This window comes from Phocoena phocoena, chromosome 7 (genome assembly GCF_963924675.1).
Source record: "Phocoena phocoena chromosome 7, mPhoPho1.1, whole genome shotgun sequence".
NCBI lineage: Eukaryota > Metazoa > Chordata > Mammalia > Artiodactyla > Phocoenidae > Phocoena > Phocoena phocoena.
Window position 1 is genome coordinate 55,477,544 of NC_089225.1, and position 25,791 is coordinate 55,503,334.

Below are 25,791 nucleotides of genomic sequence, written 5' to 3' on the forward strand. Positions count from 1 at the left end.
TATCCAAATATGTCTAGCATCATACTGGGGAAATTATCTTTTAATTCGTGTGACTTTTGTAACTTTAAACACATTATTATAGATCAATAGGTATTAATATAGTATACGTAAGTTTCTAATATATACAAACCATTCACCTTATTAAGGAAAAGCACTATAACTCATTTCCCGTAAAATAAAAATGAGATAAGTTGGATGGAAAGTCTTGACCAATGGTCTTCCAGAAAGTAGCAGAGTTTAGTTTTCTGATGCCTAGCCCAAAACACCATGACCATGTGACTGTCATTCCTAGCTCAGCATCTCTCAGAAAGTGGAGCAGCTGGACATCATATATAATCACATGTAATCACATAGCCCTCTGTCACCTAGTACCCCAGGCAGTGTGTTATGAGAAATGGAGATGCGGCAACTTTACCACTGTTACCAGCCCCTGCAATAGTAAGTAGCACTGTAGCTAAACATCCAAAACCACCATGCCACTACCTGCTTTGGAATGGCTTCAGTGGGAAATAGGAGAAGAAAGTCCTTAAGAACTGCTTACATGTTTGCCAGGGAAAAGGAATCACTCCCTGGGAGCTCCCAGGTCCATGCAGAAGAGAACTTCCATGGGTCAGTCTTCACGGAATCTTATTTGCCATGGTCCACATTTTTCAGTCAGTGGAATCGATTAGTCATGATGATTACTATAAAAATGGCACAGAAGCAAGTGAGCATTAAGAGCAAAGGCATTTTTCTCCTCGGGGTAAAATCAGTTTCAAGATATTCCTGAAGGCCTCTCCAGAATCCTTTTCCCTCAAAGCCCTGACAGCACTCAGCGTGTCTGTTTTGAGATTCCGATACATTTTTGCATTATTATTCATAGACTCCCTTGCCAGAGCAGGAGGGCCCAACTGTTGGAACAATGGGAACTTTTGAATTGATGAGCTCCAAAGATTTGGCATACCAGATGACAGTTTATGATTGGGACCTCTTCAGCTGTGTGCATGAGGTAAGGTGCTCCATTTAGAGCATTCATTCGTAGGTATCGTGGCAATTCGGGATGCAGCCTGTAAACGTTAATACGTGCTGCAGTGTGTGGAAGCCACGCGAAGGTTTTTTAAAATCATTGGGTACATTAATAAAGGCTGTTATAAAGCCTTTCAGTGTTAAAGAAAAATCTTTATGATTTACAGTGAGCTCTGTCTTCCTGTGTATATTAAGCCAGTGGCACCTAGTTTACAGTTAACAGATTGAACAAGCCTCATTGAGCCATTAAGATCTTCAAGTTGAAGTTCAAGTTGAATCCTGGTCAGTGACTGTACTCACATTTGCTGACCAGTATCAATTTGTCACGTCAAATGGAGGAGCCAAGTTGGCGTTTTGATTTGAAAACAAAGACATGACGTTGTTTTCCTTTCTTCTAGCTGGAGCTAATCTATCACACATTTGGAAGGCATCATTTTAAAAAGACCACAGCAAACTTGGATTTGTTCCTCAGGAGGTTTAATGAAATTCAGTTTTGGGTTGTCACTGAGATTTGCCTTTGCTCCCAGCCTAGCAAGCGTGTGCAGCTCTTAAAAAAATTCATTAAGATCGCGGCCCAGTAAGTATCATCCACTTGGAGAGAGAAAAACGTTTGCGCTGTGTTTTCATTTTGTCCCCTTAGATTACACCTTAAAAAGAAAAGTGAGATATAAAATCTCCTTATGTACCAGGACCAACCAGAGGGGCGTAAGAATCACTGGACTCTTGCGGAAGATGTGTTTTGTCTATAGCTTTTGTGATACTTGACACCAATATATAAATTAACATCCTGCAGCACTGATGCTCGAGTGAAAATCGTGACCTCTTTTTGCTCCGTACTACTCGGACTTCGTGCCTCCTTCCGCATAAACGACTCCTTCAGCAAAGTTCTGCACAAAATTCTGTTGGAAAGGCTGGGCGAGTCCAGGTCTAACTCGACACGTTCTTGCCAGTAGAGGGCAGTGGGGACATGCACGTACAACCATGCATCCGACTCAGCTGGGATAAAATCCATAAAATGCATAAAGGCGAGCTAACCTGGTTCATGAAAACCATCTCCATAAACATCAGAAAAAGCAAGCATCTTATAAATATTCTATTTAACAGCACTTCATGGGAAACAATTTATTTACTGCAGGGGCCAGTTAGATTTCTCCCTGAAATGAATTTAATCTTCTCCTGCTATTTAGATATGCCTGACAGCCTCCTGTTTACTTCCTTGTTTTTGGTATCACCACAGTGCTAAAAATAAAATGCTAAATGCGGCTGTGGCTGTGGCTGGGAGACTTCTTTCTTTTCTCAACCCAGGGAGCTCTAGCACGGGAAGGTGGGGAGCACAAGTGACCCCAGCTGGGCAGTTTTCTTGAGCCAAAGAGTTTAGATCCCATACAGAGTCTGATTTCCAGAGCTAAACAAAGAAGCAAACGCTGCTTGACGTTTTACACATGTCAGCTTGCCAAATGCCTTGAATTATTTTGCCAAAATTTGGGAGTTCAACGGGATATCCAGATCTCTTGGATTCAAATGCTGGTATCTCTTAATTTGGAAAAACTGCCTTTTGAAAGAAAGATTTGGTAAAATGTTGCTTATGAATTTCTGGTTCAGAGTGTAGCCACTTTCCCCCGGAGCCTGAATAGGCTTATCGCGGGGAACAAATGCCTCCGTTTACTTGGAAGGAGATGACTGGAAACTGTGACAGCATGTGCTTCCCTGCTAGCAGGAGCACATTCTCTCCTCACCTTAGCCTGGCAGTGCTGAGTGCAACAAGGGAGGAGAGGGGAGGTCTGCACACAGACGTGGAGACCAGAAAACCTTTGGGGGCCTTATCCTGCTATTTCACAGGGCAACACAGGAGAGCCTTTCAGAAACTCAGGAATTATTTTTTTTTAATGTCTTTGCCTTTCTTATCTCTCTTCCTTCTGATTATGGGTGGATTTGGCCTTCGGAATAAATTGGTTTATGTCACTTAACCTGCGCTGTCCTACACAGTAGAACTCTTCACACAACCCAGCTGGAGAATATTGCAGACTCAGAAACCAAGATCTACACGCATGAGATCTTAAACCTAGTGGCAGTTGGCATGTTTTACGTGGTATTTTTAGAGAACGTCAGTGTATTCTATTGAAGCTCTTTGACCTGCCCAGAACTTCGTGAAGTTGGGGGTCCAGATGTTATCCTCGCCTTTTACAGGTGAGGAGACTGAGGCAGAGAGAAATTTCGTGACTTACCTAAGGTGATAAAGTTAGTTGGTAACCAGAGCAGTGAGCAGACAGGCAGCCCTGCAGTCCTGCGTGTGCTTTCATGATCGCACAGATAGGACAAAGGCAAACATGTCCATGACCAGCCTCGCTGCCTGCAGTCCAGGGACTCTGAAGTTGCTCTCAGCCCCTGATTTGAGAGCCACCGCCCCCGGCCCATCGAAGGCCCCGCCTGCTTCCTCAGCGGTGCATGAGACACACCATATCTTCTCTAAATCTGTTTTCCCATTTCCATTTATGAATCACTCTGCAAGGAGTACACAGGCAGCAAATGCAACAATTAGCCTTTTGCGAAAATGCTAATCCAAAGAAGATTTAATTATGATGTAGTCAACTTAGATAACCATATTGATTTGTGGTAAATGATTTGTGCTCCTTGCAAAATGAATCCTTCTTTCCCTTTGCAAGGAGCTGGTATAAAGAAGTCGAAGATTCCTTTTTTTTTTCCTTCATTTTTTAAGTTAAACCAAGTACCTGGGCTAAATATTGCATTCTAATAAGAACCTTTGGTGTTGTTCCACAATATTCTTCCCAAATATGTATTCATAAAAGCTACTAATGGCATAAGTACAGATTCAAAATGATCAGCTTCATTGACATTGGTAAAACAAAGTAAGGTCATTTTTTGGTCAGTTGTTTAGGTTATTAGCTATATAGGGATCATGATTTGTAAGTTGACATTTTTCAACAAATTAGAAGCATTTGCATGGCAGGTAGAAGCCCTGACGGCTGCAGCAGTGTGATTTTCCTTAGTTCCCTCTCATGCTGCCAGAGCCTGAGGTGTCCGGCTTCAGCCTGAAAGTCTGGAAGTCTCCAAGGACATTTTGCTTTCTCTCCTCCTAGCCCGTGAGATGTTTCCCTCCAGCTCCAACAAGGCTTTTTCCAAGCTCTGGGATTACAATAGCAATCCCTAGGGCAGGTGTCTTGAACTTCCTCCTCAAAACCTGAACCTAGATGTCCCAAACCATCACCTTCCTAAAATTACAGTGAGAAATCAAACAGCAGAACACGGTCACCCAAGTGGAACTTACACAGAGCATTAAATCTGTCATGGCCTGCTCTCATAAAGGAGTCCTGCCGAATATTAATGACCATCAGAAAATAGAACTCTAATTTTTTTTTAATCTCACTCAAAAGTGGCATTTTACTCCAGTATGTGCCTCTTGTGTTTCAGCTGTAAGGAGTACAAGAATCTGAATTCCTTTTTTGCCATCGTCATGGGACTAAGCAATGTTGCTGTGAGCCGCTTGGCACTAACATGGGAGGTAAGCTTCAGCTGAGATCCAGCTGCGAATTTGCCTGAAGAGTCAAAACACAGGCTCACCAGTGAGTCTTTTTTTTTTATAGAAATATCACGCATGCTTGTATAACAGTGGGAAAGGTGGGGCACTTTGAGGGAGGTGACCTGTCTCCTTTTGCCTCAGAGTGTGAATTTTAAAAGGCATTGGCCTTTTGTAGCGGGGGGAGGGGATGGAGGGGGTCTCAGCTTCCTGGACTATACAATGTAAATAATAATAAGTCTAGTTCCTAGGTATAGCATTTCTTGGATTACTTCATCTTGTTCATAGATCCTATTGTTCTCTGAAATGTCTGCTGCTTGCTTTTTAAATAAGCCTTATCTGTAATGAAGAGAGGACAGAAGATCCATTTTTATCCCAGTAGTCATTTTGCTCCTGGGAGAATTAACCAGAAGGCCAACTGTTTGGCCCAGCTGAGTGCCAAGCATCTCCCTAACTACCTAGCAGACCTCTCTGTGTATGGAGGAGGCTAGAATTTGGTTTGGTGCAAAAGTTATGCAGGTGTGTTGTGAATTTCTGTAGCAAATACGATTAATGGTTTGTTGATAGTTGGTTATTTGTGCTAGGGAACAGCTTCACTTTTCATTAGCTAAGTACTCAAAATATGTCTGACCCCTTACATGCGGTATGTAGTCAAAGAAATATTAATCTCTAATGGAACATACACACGAAAATAGACTCTTTCTAAAAATAAAAAGGTACGTGTAAGTGGGACACGAAAAGAGAGCAAGGAGTAGGTAACACAGGTCTTAATCTGCAATGCTGCTGTAAAAAGGCACCAAAGGCAGCTGTTGGCATCTCTACATGTTTTCCTTGAAACATTTTCTTCCCTACTTCCCTCTTGAAACTGTTTTCTTTCTCTGTTCCTCCTCAATGTTTCCACTGTTTATAGGACAGGTCCTCACAGGTCCTTCTGTCTTGGGTTTCTCTGAAAATTCCCAGCAGATGCTGCACTCAGCAGCTCATCCCCTGAATATAGGAATGAGGGAATTGGTAAGGCCTGCATGCCATTTGGCTGGGTCATCTTCCAGCTAGTAAAAAAAAGTTAGTCCTGCCAATAAATGTAAGCAGTGAAGCCAGGGTGCAAGCCTCCCCTTCTTGTAGCCCACAGCTCTTTGGAGATCTAGGGTTCCCTCTCAGAGAGTCTGCTTTCCCCAACTTGTTTCCAGCTTTTCACTCTCTCACGGAGTCCAGATGATTTGGCTGGGAAAATCAAAGAAGCCTCATGGGGTCCGGGAAGGCCAGATATAGGTGCACATACCAGCAGCTAGACATTAAGGCCGTAGCATGGGGGAAACACTCTCAGAATCCCCTTTCCTGGTCTAAAGAGAGAAATAGGAGGCTGCTTGGGGGGCGGGGGGGACAGGCAGCAAGGGGAGAGAGTTTACTGGCCAGTCCTTCATTCCACGGGGAGAGGAAGGAGCACAGCAGCCTGTGAGCTTGTGTTTCCATCCTTGCGTATTGCTGGAAAGAGGAGAGTCACCTTTCATCATTCGTAAGCCTTTATCTCTTAAGGTGAGATGTAATTGGATCATTCTGTAGGAAGAGCTTTCATTCTTGAGCATCTTTGATTTGGGTTTATCTGCCTGGACTTGCCAAGACCCTCCCACATGCTTCCCACACAACAGCATGATGGCAGCAGAAGCAAAGTGGGAAATAGTGCCTACCCTCTGGGAACTAGAAAACACGCATGAGAGAGTCGATGAACAAAACAGAAAACAGAGTGAAGCCACGCGGCAAAGGGAATGGTCCAGCATAGAGGGGAAAGATGCCTCTGAGAGAAAGCCAGTGGGAGTAAGAACCCAGAGCCGAGTTTCTCGGCCTCAGTGGTGTTGACACTTCAGGCAGGATCATTCTTCTTTGTTGTAAGGGGGTGGGGGTGATGTCCTGGCCATGTAGGAGGCTTAGCAGCACCCCTGGCCTCAATCTACTGTATACCAGCAGCGCCTCTCCCTCCATCCACCCCAGCTGTGACAACAGGAAAGGTCTGTAGACATCACCAAATATCCCTGGGTGTGGGTACAAAATTGCCCCCAGTTGAGAACCCCTGCTCCAAAAGCATGGGATGTGGATAGGTAATAGTATTAAGACCCACATGTTTTATTACCATATGCACTCTGGCTTTTGACCCAAAAGTCAGCTAAGCACAGAAAGAGAACCAGAGTGATAGATCTAACCAAAAATGTCGTTCGCGGGGCTTCCCTGGTGGCGCAGTGGTTGAGAGTCCGCCTGCCGATGCAGGGGACACGGGTTCGTGCCCTGGTCCGGGAAGATCCCACATGCTGCGGAGCGGCTGGGCCCGTGAGCTATGGCCGCTGAGCCTGTGCGTCCAGAGCCTGTGGTCCGCAACGGGAGAGGCCACAACAGGGAGAGGCCTGCATACCGCAAAAAAAAAAAAAAAAAAAAAAAAAAGTCATTCACTCCTAATTTTGTAAATTGTCTGTGTTCACGGAAAGTTATCGCCTAGCATGGTGATTTGGACACTCCGTGGAGCATGAGACCCTTGTATCCCTTGATGCCCATCCCAGCCTTCATCACTTTGAACCTTTCCGCCTAAACGAGGATATCAGGTTTCCCTGAAACCCAACTTGAAAAGAGGCACTAGGACAATGAGTTTAGACATTATAAGGAGACTAGTTCCTAGAAACAAAATAATATGACAAACCCATTCAGAGAAGAGAGAAAAAGAAGAGAGAGGAGCTTTTGGGTGGATTGCAGAGGCCTGATGGGGTGAGTCAGTTGTTGATGGTAGACTTCACTGCGTGAAGCAGAGCTGAGTGGGGAATTCAAGGCCCAGCACTTGGTCAGCGCTTCCACGGTCTCGGGATGGGGAACATCACGCTGCATGTCTTGGTGTGACCCTGTTAGAAAAGTTCAGCTTTACTGTACGCTCAGGACCTAGGCAAAGTGAGAACCAATAGATTGAAAGACGATTCATCACTGACCTACGGTGTGAATGTGTGATATTGAATCATAGGCCAAAATATAACCATGAGAAATGACTAAATGGATAGAACTATCTATTTTTGAATTATAGCAAGGCAGAGAAATCCTGTGGGAGAAATGCTTGTGTAGGAAAGCGTAGCGCATATGATAGAGGCAACAGGAAAGGAGGCAGGAGATGCGAATTACAGAGGCTCTGACCATCATCAGCTGTGTGACTTTGGCATGTCATTTAATCTATGAGGTTTAATTTCTTCCGTCTATAAAACACAGGTTTAATCTAGTCAATTAAACATGTATTGAGCCCTTACTCTGTACCTGACGCTCTTTTAGGCCCTCAGTATATAGCAATAAACGAAACTGATAAAAATCCCGTAGAGGAGGAGGAGGGTTGAACCTAGGTAGTTTCTAAAACTGTTAATCCTAATATTCCCTGGTCTAACTTCCTAATTGTGGGAATGCGAGAGTTTAAAACAGTGGAGGGTTAATGCCAAACCACTTGTAGTCTGGGAATGCAGCCCTCTTTATGAATAACCCATTTCAGAAAACATTATAAAAGCAGTTAAGACCAAAGCATCCATAGTTAGTTTGGGTTCAACTAGGTTAAGACTTTTGAAAGATGAGTTCTCTAAGATTATCCTCAAATGACAAGACAGATTACAGTCTGGCCTGTCTTAGAGATGTTTGATTAAGAGCCCAAAGTGATAATTTCCCCTAGAAATGGTAACACGATACGTATCTAGATGTTGAATCTGACTTACGAGTGTGGCATTTTCATTTCCTTAACAGAAACTGCCAAGCAAGTTCAAGAAGTTCTATGCGGAGTTTGAAAGTTTAATGGTAAGTGACAGTGGCTCCTTTATTCTGTTCACGGTCTGCGTTAATCCAATTTCCGATTAGCTGAATTGAAGTTCTCATTTCAGAAATTTTGTCCTTGTATGACTTTAAGAAGTTTATGATCCCATTTTAGTGCTGCTAAAACAAGCATGTCCGACTAATGAATGGCACCCTCAGGTACTAACTTAAACAGGACTTATGTCCCACATAAGGTCAATTTGTGTAACTAAGAAAAGCAGTGTAATGGGGATCCTTTCCACCTAGCACAGGTTGGCTAAGGATTGGAAGCTGCATTTTCCTCGGCTTGCCAAAATTATTTTTCCCCATGGGCTGGGAGGTGTTACCGGACAGAAAAGGAGTGAGTGGGACTTGGCAGGAATGAGGGAGGGTTTCAGAGAAGGCAAGTCGGGACTGGCTATGCAAGGCAGGTAGGAGGGTGAGCTGGGCTCCCAGGAAGGAGGCTGTGCTTCAGGAGAAGGGGACTCTCGCAGCTGGGGGGTTGTTTTACATTTCAAATGGGCTCTCAACGGGAATCTCTCCCCTGGACCCGAGGCATATCTCCCGTTCAACGAAAAAAGGAAACAAAAAGTAAATTATTTTCATGTGATACAGGAAGTTGTTTTAAAACAAAAATCAGTTTAACTGAAGCCACCTTTCTTTTGTAGCTACACTCGATTCAAAACTCCCCGACTGGGAAATGACAAGGCTGGGTGTGTTGGGAGGTAGAGGGGGTGGTACACGTGTCACTAGTCATTAACCAGGATCTCTTTGTTTCTCTAAAGGATCCTTCAAGAAACCACAGAGCCTACAGGCTGACGGTAGCCAAGCTGGACCCTCCTCTCATCCCCTTCATGCCTTTGCTCATTAAAGGTAATTCCAAGGAAATGCACAGGCCGAGTCAGTGGTGAGTGTGTGGGGAAGAAAATGAACAGGGGCCTAATCAGATTGACCTCCTTGGGAAGAATGATGCCATCTTTCCACCTTCCTCATCATCTCCTCTCAGCCCTGACTTTTCTGAAAGGGTTGGAAAGATTATTGGAGGAGCAGGGATCTGTGCGTGGTTTGAAAGACTTGATAGTGCAACAGAGGGTCAGTTTGGAGATTTTACTAAGCTCAGGGAAAGTGCTTTAGAAACGTAAACGTAAACACCTAACATAAAAGGAACTGTTATCGGCTTTTTTCAACTGCAGTGTCATGCAAATCCTCCAGCATAATCTAATGGTGCTCTTCTGGTTTCTTAGTATGACATATTTCTGTTAGTGATTCGAATGTGACTTTTATTTCTTTGCAGATATGACATTTACTCATGAGGGGAACAAGACATTCATTGACAATCTAGTAAACTTTGAAAAAATGGTACGTATGGTATTATAACCTTAACCATGATGTTTTTTAAAAAATAAAATTTGCATTTGTACTAATAAAGGAAATAATTTCCATATATGCTGCCATGTTAAAAAGCTAGTTACACATAAAGGAGCTGTGAAATATTCAGTTCAAATTGGCTACCTCTTTTAGTCTGTCAGTTCCTCTTTTGTGAAATTGAATAGTATTTGTGCCGCGGCTCACAGCAGCGGCTAGCTTTTATGCTGCGTGCTTCGTCCTTAGCTGCCTGTTGCTAAAATGCACGAATGTTCCAGAGTGACTTCCGTGTTGTTGTCTTGTTGTAAGGTTGGTGGAGCTAGACTGCCCCAGGATGTCTTTGAAATGTTTATCTGCTGAGGCTGACTTTAGTGCGTGTAGGTAAAAGGCAACCCCACAGAGGACCTTTATTAGAGTGTGCACTGCTTATTCCGGTAAAGTTCACCCAAGTTCAGAGTGGGAACTTGAAAGTCTTCATAACCAAAAACAAAATTTTTTAAGTTAACAGTTGTGTGGAACTGGCACACAGTCACTATTTTCCAGCCTCCCCCCCGACCCCCCCCCCAAAAAAGCATTAGTTACTTTGCAGTTCCTGATCTTCTGTGAAGCAACAAGGCAGGTCTTGCCAAAGCCTTTCTTTAGCGGCATAGTGCATGTTCAGGAATGCTCCATTGTCTTCTAAATCCTTTGGCTGCAGCCCGCATGGATGGGGTGGTAGGGTGTTATCTCTGTGTGGGTGAGAACATGCCCGCGGTTCGCTTTGCAGTGATGGACGTGGCACTACAGGAAAAGCTCGGAGTTCAGGAGACACGAGGGTCAGTTCTCAGCTTCATCACTTTGTAGCTGTCCCTTAAGTTCTCCGTGGGTCAATTTCTCCAACAGAAAATGGGGATTCTTGACACGCCATCTACCCCTGGGGATTACTGGTGGGTCCAGAGTATTTAAGGCTTCCTGTAAGCCATACAGCGTTGTAAGCATTCTTATCAGAAAACCGTTCTAATTGTTTCCCAAAATCCAGCTACTGTGTGTGACTCCAGAATTCGAAACATGCCGCAGTCATCCTGTAAGGATCATACTTTGGGGATCATAGAGCATACTGCAAAGCCCAGCCTGGTAAAGAACTGCAGCGAGCGCTGAGCACTGTGTCCCGTGTCTTAAACTTCTTAGGAAATAGCACATGGGTCCACACTCCTCAAAGACGCCCTGTACTAGAGGGTAAATATTTCTCGGCAGTCTTCTCCTCTACCCCGCACACCAGGGGTAGGGTAGGAACATCTCCACTACTGTGTTGGTTTAATCATTCTATGATCAAAGTAAAAACATTCTTTGCTCACTTATTAGTATGGAGAATTAAACATATTTTCCTGATTTCTCAAAAGAAAACTTGTTGTCCAGAAATGAAAGATTTAGCAAATAGGTAAAGAACCTCCCGGATCACTTAGGGGTGGCTAAGCCAACCATCTGACTGTAAAATATACATGTGCCCAGAGGCGTAGAAGTCAGAGTTTCCTAAAGAGTTGACTGAGCTTTAGAACTTTTGACTGTTAACGGAACAAACAAGAACAGTAAAAATATCTGTCAAGGAGGATGAAAGCTGTTTTATCTGGGTTTTTAGATCTTGGTGTGTCTCATCCATAACCTGGGAAGGAAGAGTCAAGATCGTATTCAGTGGATGTTAAGGGAGTTCCCCTTCCCTGTTTCTGTACTTCGTGCCCACAGCAGTAGATTCTGACATACCTGTCAGTGAGGAGAGAGGTCCTTCACATCCTGCTCTGAGAAAGTCCACTTTCGATTGAAAGCAACTGTAGAGCTAAGACAGCGGTTCAGCTGTAACAATGGAAACCTAAGTTAGCCACGGCTTAAGCAAGATAAGTCTATTCCTTTCGCACTTAAATGTCCAAGTATGGAAGCTCTGCTCCAGGAAGCAGTCAGGGTCCAGCCTTCTCCTGTCTTGCCATTTCACCATCCACATGGTCCAAAATGGTGGACCACCACCACCCCCGTTTCAGCTAGAGGGAAGGGAAAAGGAAAAACGTGAAGACCTGCTTCTTCCATGTAAGGATGTGACCTGGAATCGCACTCACCCCTTGCCTCACATTTTATCGGCCAGAAGAAACTTAGTCCCATGAAAAGAAAGTTAGAATATGTAGTTCCTTATTTTGGGTATCTATGTGCCCCACTCAAAATTAAGGGGTTCTATCACTATGAAAGAAAAGGAGAGAAAGGATACTGAAAGAAGACTGTTAAGTTCTCTGTTCCAGCAGTGATCAATTTTACTTCATTTGATAAATCATACCATGAGAAAGTGGGATTTTACAGTTACCCTTCCATGAGTTAGGTGTTACTGAAAAATGAACTGGAATTCAAAAAGATTTGATTAGGTTCTTTAAACCGGGCTTAGACCACCTGGCACTTGTTGCCAACTTTCCAGCCTTTTCTCCCCATAAACTAGCCCACCCCTGCCCCCATACCACCACCACTTACAACTCCCACTAGTGGCTGGTGTTATTACTGCATTCCTGGGGAAGGATATGTCTGTCTCCCTTTTCAGGTTCATGTCCATGCAGCTTCCCAGTCATTCATCGTGCTCACCAAGGTGGTAAGCAGAGCCGGCAGCCTTTGTGGGGCTGGTAGGCTGTACCCCCTGAGGGAGCCCCTGCCAGGGGCAGAAGTCACCAGGGTAGTCGGGAGCACAGATGTCTTTACTTGGTGGCACCACTGCACAGTCACAGTGAACTACCATGCCAACCCTAAGTATTTTTATTTTGAACCTCTTCACCCTTGAGGTATGAAATGAGGATTAGAGAATTTGTTGCATATTGGTTTTCAGGATTTATGAGTATGAACAAAAGAGAATTCACACTCTGATCCTTATGCCAAAAAAAAAAAAAAAGCAGACATTCTTTCCTTTGGGGGGAACATAAAGGAATATTCAAAAAAATGTTTGAATAAAGCCCTTTGTAGCTTTCTATGGCATACATGAATATTTATAACATTTAGGAAGTAGACTAGCAATGGATCAGAGGATAATATGCTGGCCGGCTGCCACTACCCCAGGCTGCATGAAGCATGCTGATAGCCACAGTTGCTGCTGTATTAGGAGGTTGGTTCTGTTTCAGACACACCCATATTTAGGTGGATTTATTTATGAATATTATTTTAAGATAGTCATTTTATTTGGAAAGAGAAGCCTAAGGCAAACTTCTATACTTCTGGAAACAGTAATAGAAGCTAATTCATAAAGGAAGAGAAATGTTTTGAACCCTTATATTTCTGTATCACTAATCATGCCGTTACATTATTAGCAACAATTTGTCTTCTATCATCAATAACATTATTACAAGATTCACGGTTAGAGCACCGGACTTATATCAAGCTATGGAAAAAAGAATCTCCCAATAAAAATCTTTAAGTGTTCAAATCCACCCAATTCCCAGACCTCTCCAACACAATAGAAATCTACCAAAGGACTTTGAAAGTTTACTTCTTTATATAGAATACATGAACTGGGCTAAATGCAGATTTTCCAAAGGCTGTGTTTTTTCAAAGCAATTAAATATGTATAGAGTGTCTAGGCAAAGAATTTTGCTAGGAAATATAAAGAAATCCAAAAAGTAGTCCTTAGCTTTTAGGAGATTATATGCAGTTAAGAAAATAAAACATAAACACATGAAGTATTAAAAATCAATAAAGGGTATAAACTAGTTCAAAACAGTAATAAAAGAGATGTCAAAATAGAGAAAAGACAGTCTCTACAGCAAGTTGTGTTAGGAAAGTGGGACAGGCACATATAGATCAATGAGGTTAGAAAAGTAAATTCAAAATGGCTTAAAGACTTAAATATAAGGCATGACACCATAAAATTCCTAGAAGAGATCATAGGCAAAACATTCTCTGACATAAATCGTAGCAATGTTTTCTTAGGTCAGTCTCCCAAGGCAATAGAAAAAGCAAAAATAAACAGATGGGACATAAACTTATAACCTTTTGCCCAGCAAAGGAAACCATAAACAAAATGAAAAGACAACTTACGGAATGGGAGAAAATACTTGCAAACGATGCAAACGACAAGAGCTTAATTTCCAAAATATACAAACCACTCATACAACTCAATAACCGAAAAACAACCTGATCAAAACATGGGCAGAAGACCTAAATAGATGTTTCTCCAAGAAAGACATACAGATGGCTAACAAACACATGAAAAGATGCTCAACATTGCTAATTATTAGAGAAATGCAAATCAAAACTACAATGAGTTACCACCTCACACTGGTCAGAATAGCCATCAAAAAGTCTACAAATAAATGCTGGAGAGGGTGTAGAGAAGAGGGAATCCTCCTACACTGTTGGTGGGAATGTAAATTTGTACAACCACTATGGAGAAGAGTATGGAGGTTCCTTAAAAAACTAATAGAGCTACCACATGATCCAGCAATCCCACTTCTGGGCATATATCCAGAAAAGATGAACACTAATTAGAAGAGATACAGGCACCCCAGTGTTCATAGCAGCACTATTTACAATAGCGAAAACACGGAGGCAACCTAAATGTCCACTGACAGATAAATGGATAAAGCAGATGTGGTATATATAGATATGTAAAATATTATATATATATGTGTGTGTGTGTATATATATAGAATAGAATATTACTCAGCCATAAAAAAGAATAAATTAATGCCATTTGCAGCAACATGGATGGACCTAGAGATTATCATACTAAGTAAGCCAGACAAAGACAAATGTCATAGGATATCACTTATATGTGGAATCTAAAAAAATGATAGATGAACTTATTTACAAAACAGAAACAGACTCACAGACATAGAAAACAAACTTAGGGTTACCAATGGGGAAGCAGGGTGGGGGGAGGGATAAATTGGGAGTTTGGGATTAACAGATACACACTACTGTATATAAAAAAGATAAACAACAAAGATTTACTGTACAGCACAGGGAACTATATTCAATATCTTGTAATAACCTATAGTTGAAAAAAATTATAGATATTTACATATATATGCATAACCGAATCACTTTGCTGTACATCTGAAACAAACGCAGTATTGTAAATCAACTATACTTCAATTTAAAAACAAAAATGTGAAAAAGCAAAACGCAAAGAGAGGTAACTTCCTGTATCAGAGGAAAATAAAACCATGTTAAATATAATCAAATCCAGACTTGTTACCCTGAGTCCCCATCCAGCCTCATCTCACACTTCATGTACGCTGTATTCAGTCCAAGTTGGTGAGACCAACCTTCTTTCTTTTCCTTTCTGCCTCAGGGCCTTTGCGCTAGCTGTTACCTTTGCCCAAAATTGTCTTCCTTCAGTCTTCACCACTCTGACACTTTCACATCATTCAGGTCTCAGCTCATGTGTCCCTCCTCCGAGCGGTCTTCCCTGACCATCCTTCAAATATTCTTCTGCCATCCACACCTCGCCAGACAGCGGGATCTCAACAGATAACCTTGCTTTGACAGCTGGTTTCACATTCTAAGATGATCTTTATTGCCTCTTCATTGCCTGTCTTCTCCACTAGAATGTAAATGTCCTAGACCAAGTATCTTATCCGTTTAGTTTCTCTAGCACCCAAAAAGGTGTCTGGCATATCATAAGTATGCAAGAAATACTTGAGTAAAAGTATTTGTTGAGTAAAAGAATAACCCAATTATATTCCGGTGTTGGACTTAGTGAGATAGGACAGTACACTAAAGCATTTATAAAGGAATTTATATAACAAAGATTTAATCCAAAAGCATTTTCTATTTTATCAGAAAATCTGATTAAGCAGAATGTCCCAAGCATTTTACGTTACCGATACCTTACGCAAAATGGCTCCCTTAGCTTTCTGTTCCTCACTCGACACTATTCTGTCCACCCTCCTCCCTGTAGTGCTAATTGTGTCAGTGCTTCAGTGTCCTTCCCTGCGTTCAGAGACGCACAATATTTTGCAAGCGCCTGCACAGACACCTGAGCTGCCATGTCCCCATGGCCATTGTACGTACAATATACCATGAGCATCATGCCTGTTACACGCTTGTATCTGTATGTCACTCACCTCCTGGATATTAAAGATCCATAGGCCAGAAGAGGGGCCGGGGTTCTTCCTCAGGGATACGGTGAAGACTGGCTCAGCTCCTGGGCCCTTTTATCCTTTATCTCTGGTCCTCACCTTGCCTTTAATTCCACTTGGTTGCTGTCATGGGCACAGTCTTTGCAGGTGAGAGACAAATATATTTCTGGATATACAAGTGGAAAAAAATTCTTGTCCCAAATATATGAGGGTCTGAGTGAAATAAACAGAATGGTGTGAATGTGGTTTAACACATGGTAAGCAAGGAGTAGTTGACTGAGATCCTAGATTTGACAGGCATATGGACGGGGGCAGAGTCCAATGAGTAGGGGCAGAAAGAAGAAAAGAAAAAGCAATTTACAAACATTAAGAACAAGGAGGACAAAGACCTCAAGGGGCAACAGAAGGAAAGACAAAAACATCTGAGGGCAGGCGTTTAGAAGATGCCTGACATCTGGGAGCACCTTCTCAAGGGACTTGGAGCAGAGAGCGAGCGTGGCCTAAGAAGAGACAGGCTTCTGGCTGTGCGTAGGAGGTTGGGAGAGGAAGAGTGCACGGTGGTGTTGCCTGGAGGGCCTGCTGGCCTGAACTTGAAAAATACTCATGAAAGTCCACTCCCCTTCAGGGACAGGAGAGCTTAGACGGGGCACAAGAGTCTATACAGAGCTGGCCAGAAAAGCCAGAGACGGCTGGGGAGGCCTGGTGGGGCATCGACCATCTGGATAGGAGTAAAGGTGTAAGGTGGCCAGCCTGCCCCCGAGGGGAGGGTGCCACAGAAGGTAAATGGGGGAGGCCTGGGCCCCGAGGACCCCATCTGAGAAGAGCCCCCTCTGACCCCTCACTGGATTCAAGGGGAAGGAATTACTTGTATCCGAGCTTGAGGGAGATTTGTGTTTGGGACCACAGCCTCGGGGCCTCTCTCCTGGGCCAGGCTCAAGTGTGTACAGCTGGCCACTCCCTCTCCGGACAGCATCTTTGTGCCGGTCACTCTGCAACTCAGGCCCCAGGCAGGACATCTGCTTCTGAGTCGCTCTGTTTTCAGCTTGATAAAGAAATAAATACCTGACACAGTGTCCTTGGGCACGCACTGTCTGCGCCTTCATCCAGATCAGACTCTCACCATTGGTCAGCTGTCGCGGTGAGCTGCCGAACAGGACAGGCCCGACGCCTGGGAAGTGCCCTTAAAATGGCTGTTCTTGTTAAGAATCATTCACCAGGTTGTATGCGAGTTCTTTGGACTCCTCTTGCAAATTTTCTGGAAGTTTGAAATTACTTCCAGATAAATACATAAACACTGAAGAAAAAGAAGAAATAAATACCTGAGGGTAGTTACAGAAGCCTTCTCTTGCTACCTTATTTTTCCTTTCTGAGCTTCCCCATGTGAGTTCACGTCCAGAGGGAGATTCACCTTTCAGTTGGGTCCGCTTCTCAGCCCTGTAGATGAAAAACTGTATGAGCATATTAATTCTTGCAAAGAAGCTCTGAAAACCTGTACTTTGAATTAGTCCCAAGGCAAGTGGTGGCTGTGGGAAATTTGGAATGTGGATTCCCAAGGGGAAGCCTGGCATTCTGACTGTGGACCACTTTCTTGGCTAGCATCCTCCAGGGCAGGCTGACGAGCAGACCCTAAGGTGGGGCTTCACAGCAGGGGGTGGAGCTGTATCAGAGTCAGGTCAGGTGTGAAGAGGGGCTCACACTGCCCACCTGCACTGATTCAGGCGCCTTCTAAAGGAACACATTCCCCTGAATGTGTTCAGGAACACATGCCCCTGAATTACAAATCCCTGTTTTAACAAGCCAGTTACTAACAGGAGTGTGCCATAACCTCAGGTTTGCTGGGATAGGGAAAGAAAAAAGATGAGAAGCTCTGCTTTGGAGTGATCAGGTATCTTCCCACTGGCCTGGCTTGGTAGGAAAGTTGCCTGGTCTGCTCCAGGCAGGCCAGCGTGCTCTGGCAGCGCCACAAAGCCTAGGGTATAACTTTTGGCTTCATCCCTGCTGTGGCAGTTGGATAATAAAGCCTATGTCTTTTAACCTTAGTTTCTGCCAACCTTCCCTCGGAACAGCAATGAATAAACAGTCATCTGCCGTCAGAAATGACATGTGAGGCTTAAGCCTGCGGAAGAATCGAAAGACTAACTGGATGGCTTTTAGTGGAGATAAATGCAAAACCCTCCACTTTGGTCCAAGAAACCATCTGCACATCTATAGAGAAGGAAGCTCAGTGAAGAGGGCTGAGAGGTTTAATTCACTATAAGTTCAGATGTCAGCAGTGTGGCTTTTTTTAAATCGGGGACTTTGATGTGTAGCATCATCTAGATCGAGGAAGGAAAATCGTGTTTCTTCTGCACTCTGTGATTTGCTGAGGGTAAGGCACCGCGCTAGACACTATCCACAAGATACCTGAAACTTAGGAGAAACTGGTGAAGAAAGTGGGAAAATTTAGGCTGAACCAGAAAAGACTTGGGGGTGAAGAGATGTCCGTGATAGCTGTCTTCAAGTATTTAAAGAACCGTCCCCTTAAAGCGGAACTAAACACATGTGTTGTGGCTCCAGAGCTCAGAACTAGGATTAGTGGGGTGAAAAGCAAAGGGGTGTATAGGGAGGGTGGGAGGGAGGCGCAAGAGGGAGGGGATATGGGGATATATGTATACATATAGCTGATTCACTTTGTTGTACAGCAGAAACTAACACAACATTGTAAAGCAATTATACTTCAATAACGATGTGGGGAAAAAAAAGGGACTTGGACTCAAAATGATAAAGAAATGTCCAGTAGTCATACATGTCTAAAACTGCAAGGGGCTGTCCTTGGAGGTGATGAGCCCCTCGTTGCTGATGCCTTTAAACAGTGGGGAGCCATTATTTGTAGGCAGGCTTTGATGGCCTTAGGCCCCTGGAGACAAACGAAGGGGCCTTCTGAAGTCTCCTTCTGCAGCCCCAGGAAAGCACCTTGTAGCTGTTAGCAGCATATTAAATATTGCACGTGTCAGTGGGTGCAAAAGAGGGTGGGGTTAGAAATAACAAGTTAACCCTTCTTTGGCCTTGTGAAAGCATTCTGTAACTGCATTGACCAGCAGTGCTAGTAGAGTCCGGGTGCTGTTACTAAGGGTTTACATATTACATTATCGTGTAGCCACCTCAAAGGGAAAGAATGGGCCTCATTGCAAAGCCAGATTTGGATTGCAAAGTTAAACTGAAGTTATCTTTGAGTACAATTAAAAGGGATACGTCAAAATTAAAACCACTGTTAAAATTAATCAAAGATTTAGAAAGGTAGAATGAACTCCAGAGCTGGAAATTACTGATTTAAACAATTGTTCTCACGTTTTAAACTACATAATGAGCTAAAAATTATGAAGCCTCAGAGTATAGCTGTAAAGAGCAGTCCAAAACCAAAGTCAGAATGAAATGTTTTAGCTTTCAAAACTGAAAAGCAGAACAATTACTCCCTACAAAATGGTATAGGAAGAGGTTTCTGACCCCTGCTAATTGTTTTATTATTCTTTGGAGGGGCACACTGGGCAGCATTTCCCAGCGTTTTCAGTAATTACACTCCATTCAATATCTGAAGAATTACAATAATTCTACATGGAATATACTTGCGCCCTTCAAATGCAAAGCCCTTGGAGAAGTGAAAAAACAACTTAAAGTAAATTAGCGGGAAAATTATCGTAGTTACTGTTTATTTCAGGGCTCCATATATCAGAGGCTAATTATACATTGTATGTTACATTTTCTTGGAGGTATTTGTAATATATTTCTCATGCTGATCACCGGACGTCCTGGTTTGCAGGAGCCTTTATGAAAGTGAAGTTCTAACTTTTCCAAGTGCCTCTTTGTGTATGAGAAATTACCCAGTGCAGACAGATGTCACTTGGTGCATGCCACAGGCCTCAGAGCAATAGTATTTAGTGAGGTATTATGAATGTTCACCTGTACATATTTGTAAAGTTCCAACTCTTCTATGAAAAAATTTCCCTGCCAAATAAGTGCCAAATAAGTGGATTTTTTTTTTTTTTTAACACTACATCAGTTTTCTCAGAGCCATTTTCTATATTTTAGCAAGCCAAGGTTCCAGGAGAGAAAAAAGCAATAGCCACTCAGAGATTAGAAAGTCTCTTTTCCTGGCTGGAGCCTTAACAGATTTTCTGCTAGTGTTAGAATTAATCCACCATCTCTGCGGGACCGCCTTGAGAGCAAAAGTGTCCTGAGATGTTACACAGAGACTGGGGGTCTCCATGTCCTGAGACGTTACACAGTCACCCTTAAAATACCACGAGCAAGAAATGTACATGGTGACTCAGAAACAGTGCTTCAGTCTCACTGATATTTTTCCTTACGTTTCTTGTCCTTCATTTCTTTCTTTCTTTTCTTGTTTTTAACTAAGTTGAGCACGGTTCAAAAGGTTTCCTTATACGTTTTTATGGCAACCAAAACTTAGAAGTTGAGATCGCTTAATGACAAAATTAAAAGGTTCAATAAATTATGATCCATCCACATGACTGAATACCTGCTTATTTAAAAAGGATTTTAAAATGCAAATGGCATGGAAAAGAGTCATAATGCCATATGAAAAGATTCAGATCAAAACAAACATGTATGTTATGACTTCCGTTTTTTGAAAAACATGCTTATGTATTTTTTAAAGTATTAGAAGGAAATGTACCAAAATATAACTGAAGTTACTGTCTGAAACTATATTCTAAAATATGCGTGTTAGTGTTATAATCAGGAAGGATGAAGGAGGAAGGTGGGAGGGAATCACATAATTAAGGTGAACATTAAAACACACACTTTTGCTGGAAGATGAGAAAGGTTAATCATGCATAGTGTATAGGAAAAATGTGGCCATAGAATATCTATGATTGTTCCATGAATATCATCAAACACCTCATTATTGAGTCCTGTTTACTGTGAGGAACTTGACAAGCAAACCATTCTCCAGATCTAGAATAGTTACAAATTATTCTCTTGCAAATTCACAGTGACCTCAAGAAAGGATGGTAAAAACGAGTCCTGAGGAGTAAGGTCCATTTCTCAGGAATGACAGCCTGCTTTTTACATCTTGAGGAACAAGCAATTAGAGGAGAGTTACGTCACTAGTATTCCTCACCTGACAAATACCTTGTATGTGTGGGAGGGGGGCATGCGGGGGTGGGTGCCTCTTTCAAGTGATTAAACAGGTTATTATACATCAACCAGTTGCCTCCAGATAATCCACATCTCAGAACCTGCTGTTTCTCGTGGTCCCAGGTATTGCTGAAATAAATAATGGTTTGTTTCTTTTTTGGATTCTACACTAAGTTTACCTGCATTTCAGTTTTCCTTTTTATTCTTTTTAGCGCATGATTGCAAATACTGCCAGAACGGTGAGATACTGCAGGAGCCAACCCTTCAGTAAGTTAATGCCGCTGCAATATGGATCTTGGTGGCTAAGTCCTTTTCAGTGAGGCTACTGAGACATTCTAGAAGTCTGGACAATATTTGATGGTGTCAGAGACCCTTTGGACCACGAATCCCATGGGATAGGGGCCTTGCATTTAAAATAACCATAAGAATATTATTTTATGAACTTAGAGAATTCATCTGCTCTTAACAGAGTGGATAGACAGCTAAGGCATGATTGCCAACAAATCCTGACTCTAACCAACTCTATGACTCACTGCTTCATGTTGAGAAACTCACATCAACTCGTAATGACTCATTCTGTCGTTTATAAACTGGGAAAGACAATATTTATTGTCTCTTGGGGTGTTGCGAGAAGGCATCAATGTCTATGAGCACATGTGTAAAAGGTCCCACAGCAGGAATTCATATTATATTTCTAGAATTTCTAGGTGAATTAAGGTGCTTTTCTTAAATCTGTACAAAAACTGGTATAATACAATGCTTTAATATAAAAGCGTCGCTAATAATAAATAGCAAGTTGAAACTGTTGGGAGTTAAGTTGCATCATCGCAGCAGATCACCCTGCCAGGCCAGTGCTACTGTCTCCTCTGGACTGGGACTTTGGGTAGGGGCTGGAGCTTTGGTTCCCTCCAGCTGGCCTAGGAGTGAGAGGGTAGCCCCTATAAAGTTTTGTACTAATAACTTCATTGTATGAGTCATTGAAGTCATTGGGCTCATTAACTTAACATGATAATTTGACATGGACATGACTTCGAGGCTACCAGTACCAGGATTCCCCTCCAATAAACCTAGTGCCCAGAGACTAAAAGCTTCTTGTGTTATTCATCAGAGCTATCTTTGCTCTTCCTAGCACAGGACTGGCCCAAAGCGAGGGTCTGCTAACACAGGATACCAGAACTGCTAAACATTCATTTTTTAATGCCCGGGGGGGAAATCTAGGAAAAATAGTCTTGACTTGGGGAGCAAGGTCTTTAAAAACTTGATTCAAATGATTACGCCTCCTCTTCCTTCCAAAAGGTGCAGGCTTGCACCTCATCAACTGATCTTATGTGGATTCTGCCAGAATTAAAGTCTCTCATCTCTCTTCATCTAGTAAAAACACGATCGTAAGGCAGTTATACAAGTGAGTATGAGAACATATAAGTGATGCCAGTCTACACAACAAAGGTTTATAACCTAGAATCCATGGCCCTTCAGGGGGTTCTAGGAAATTCCTGAAATTAAACACAAATGCTGTGTGCCTAAGAGGGTTCAAAGCCTTGAGAAGGTTCTCCATGAGGTCCAAGAACCAGAGAAGAACCAAGATAGAATATATTTTGTTCTATAAACTTCTTCGGAAGTAAATCCTACATTCTCCTATATCTCCTAGAGACACGGGGGGAAATTTTATATATACAAATCTCCACTGCATTTGTTGAAGTTACCAGTAACTGCTGGTAAACAACAGCTGCTTAGCTCCGAAGGCAAAAATCTATAGATAAAGCTATAAGGATAGATTCATAAACACTGTGGGAATATGTACAGTGTAATTACAGTATATTGTAAATGTAGAGTAGACCGCCAGTGACAAGCGAGGGAATTAGACACTGTGGTATTATTTATATGTGATAATTATACTGATGAGTTTCTTCTTAGAGCAAGTGGGGGCCTTTGTATCTTTTCTCTGCTTTTCTGTGTTCAGACCTGCAGCACTCCCCTTCGCCCCTCATGCAGATGGCATTCTAATTGTCTTTGGGAGTGGTGTGTGGATCTAAAGAGAACAGATGGACTGCAGAAGGCAGTGTGCTATGGCGGAAAGAACACTGGTCCAGAGTCCCGGCTGGCTTGGCCACTCCCAGTGTCCCACACCAGGGATCCACAGGGCAGAGGCCACCCAGGGACCATGGCCAAGGTGTTGGATCGAAACGGAGCTTTTTTTCCCTTTTATTGTGAAATAATGTCACCATTCAAAAATGGAAGAACTCCCAGAGAAGAAATCCAGATTTCTCATTTCTCTAGAAAAAAAAAGGAAGATCCAGCAACTCAGGGTGCAGATCCCCACATGGCATCAGCATGCAAGAGCTGCGTAGTCACTTCTGAAGGGAACTGTGTTTCCAGTTCACCACTGTCGAATGGCCTTCCTCATTCATGTCTGTTCTCTGTGTAGGGATCTGAGCCTTTGATTCTTCTTTCAGCCTAGTTTTAGGGAAATTGGTTAACTTCAGATAGCTCTGCTGCTCGAGTGCTTTGGGGAGTGGATGAGAATAGAATAGTAATTGGGATTTCAGAACAAACAGCATCGGAGAATTGAAGGTCGGGCACAAGTCATGCCTTCAGCCCGAGTTGATTTTTCTTTTTTTTTTTCTGAGTATGGACAGTCTCTGAGAACACACAATCTATGCAATAATGCTGTATATTGTATGCAAGTAATGAGGGGAGTTGGACTTACTAGTCTCACACTTGCTTGCTTCAGTTCAGCCCAGGTGTTAAGTGCTTTTGTTAGGAGCTAATGAAAACTATGCCATTAGTCCTCATCTGGATCAAAGGGAGTGTGAGACACAGGTGGGATGGCAAGGGCAAACAATTTTAATGTATAACCAGGGCTGTCAGGCGATGCTTTCACTTTTATTTGGTGCCTTTTTTTTTTTAACAATATGTAATGCAAAGGAAAATGATCAAAATATGTGATTCCAGGGAAGAATAGGGTGGGAGGGAGGAGATGGAACATCCAAGTGGAAACATTTCAATGAATATAACATGTTGAAAGGTCTTGATGGAACCCAGGAATTTATGATAAATGTAAAAGCTGGAGTAAGGAAGGCTGTATCTTATGTCCATATATTATGCAATGCTAATCCTGCTCTTTTCTCTTTCAACAGATCCTGATGCAGCTCAGGCTAATAAAAACCATCAGGATGTCCGGAGTTATGTACGACAATTAAATGTGATTGACAACCAGAGAACTTTATCACAGATGTCACACAGATTAGAGCCTCGTCGACCATAGACATTTAAAGTGCTCAGAACAACGGTTTGCGTCCAGTCCACAATCTTTCAAAAATGCCATTTATGCTAGTACTCACTGTATTGTCACTAGAGAACTCTATAAAACAAGCAAAAACCCATCCTGAGACATCTCAGTGCTGCATTCAGCTTACCAGCGTCATGACAAAAGAAGAAATTCTTTGACTTGCACACAGCTTGCACACACTAGCTTAGGAATCCCCCGTTTGTAGTCACCGTATTTTATTTCCAGTTGTGCCATCTTCTTTGCTGAAACATAAAATAAGACCCACATGAAGAGTATGGTAGAAATATCATTGTCAAGAGAAGTATCAAGCTGATATTTTTTTCTAGGAGTGTTTACAGGATGAGATGTGCTACAAATGGTATTTATTTGCCTGCATCATTGGTGGTATAGCTTCATAATTTCTCACTCAACATTTTGATTTGAGCATGGAGTTTTTGGAAGGGGTTGAGGAATCCGTGTAACTCCAAATTAGAGACTGTATTCTTCCATCTTCATAGTTTTACCTCTGAAGGAACTGCACCCGACCACATTACTACAAAACATTCTGGCTGCTTATGTAATTTAGGGAGGACTGGTCTGTAATTTCTGAATGACATATAGAATAATATTTATGTTTACAATGTAACTTTTTTAAACTTACAAATCAGGAGTACATATATAAGAATTCCACTGAGAAACTCCAAGGTTCTTAAAATTGCTAGCGTTAAGATTAAAATAAAAAAGACACTTCAAAAGAGCACAATATTCAGAAAACATTTTTCAAAATTATTTTCCTGGGCATTAAAAAAAACCTTTACTATTGGCTAATTATTGTTACTGATTAAAAAAATCCCACATATTTTCTGGACTTAAATGTTATCACAGATATCTTAATTTTCAGCAATTGTTTTGCACTTTCAAATAGATTGTAAATAGTTCATTCAATCAATGGTAGAGTTATTTATTTGCTACATGATAGATATTGTGCCAAATAATTACTTTTTATTTATTTTATTTAGTATGTAATTTTGGAGTACATTTTTTCCTGTTTTCACAATTAGGCTACATTTAATGTGTAGGAATTGTATGTATGTATATCTTCTGTAAATAACAGCTACTATCTTCATTAAATATAATTGTGACAAGAAAAGGTGTGTTGTTCTCAATTCCTATAATATGGGAGAGATAACCATCTGGTATGATGGGATCCTGGATTTCTTTTAATTGAAATAAAATTCACATACTCTAAAAGTCACCTTTTTAAAAAGTGTACAGTTTGGTGGTTTTTAATATATTCATAAGATTGTTCAACCATCATCACTATGTAATTCCAGAATGTTCTCCTTATCCCTTAAATAAACCCCATACCCATTAGCAGCCACTCCTCATTTTCATCTCCCACCAGTCCTTGGAAACCATTAATCTGCTTTCTGTCTCTGTGGATTTACCTATTCCGGACATTTTGTTTAAATGGAATCATATAATATGGAGACTTTTGTGTCTGGTTTATTTCACTTAGCGTAATGTCTTCAAGGTCCATCCACATTGTAGCAGGTATCAGTACTCCATTCCTTTTTATAGCTGAATAATATTCCATGATATGGATATAC

The 25,791-nt window shown here is 42.0% G+C and overlaps 1 protein-coding gene across 9 annotated transcripts in view; it reads left to right on the forward strand.

Moving 5' to 3' along the window:
* Positions 1-25,441, forward strand: part of RAPGEF4 (Rap guanine nucleotide exchange factor 4) — a 321,867-nt gene extending 296,426 nt beyond the window's left edge. For 5 of the 9 annotated variants that reach the window (XM_065880401.1, XM_065880402.1, XM_065880404.1 and 2 more), the window contains 8 exons: positions 863-988; positions 1,404-1,582; positions 4,435-4,525; positions 8,291-8,341; positions 9,121-9,208; positions 9,630-9,694; positions 21,126-21,180; positions 24,051-24,178. In XM_065880401.1, coding sequence (XP_065736473.1) covers positions 863-988; positions 1,404-1,582; positions 4,435-4,525; positions 8,291-8,341; positions 9,121-9,208; positions 9,630-9,694; positions 21,126-21,180; positions 24,051-24,178 — 783 coding nt within the window. Of the gene's footprint in view, positions 1-862; positions 989-1,403; positions 1,583-4,434; positions 4,526-8,290; positions 8,342-9,120; positions 9,209-9,629; positions 9,695-21,125; positions 21,181-24,050 lie in introns of all 9 variants that reach the window. The other 4 variants (XM_065880405.1, XM_065880409.1, XM_065880400.1 and 1 more) reach the window with 3 other exon arrangements.
* Positions 25,442-25,791: the final 350 nt, after the last annotated feature.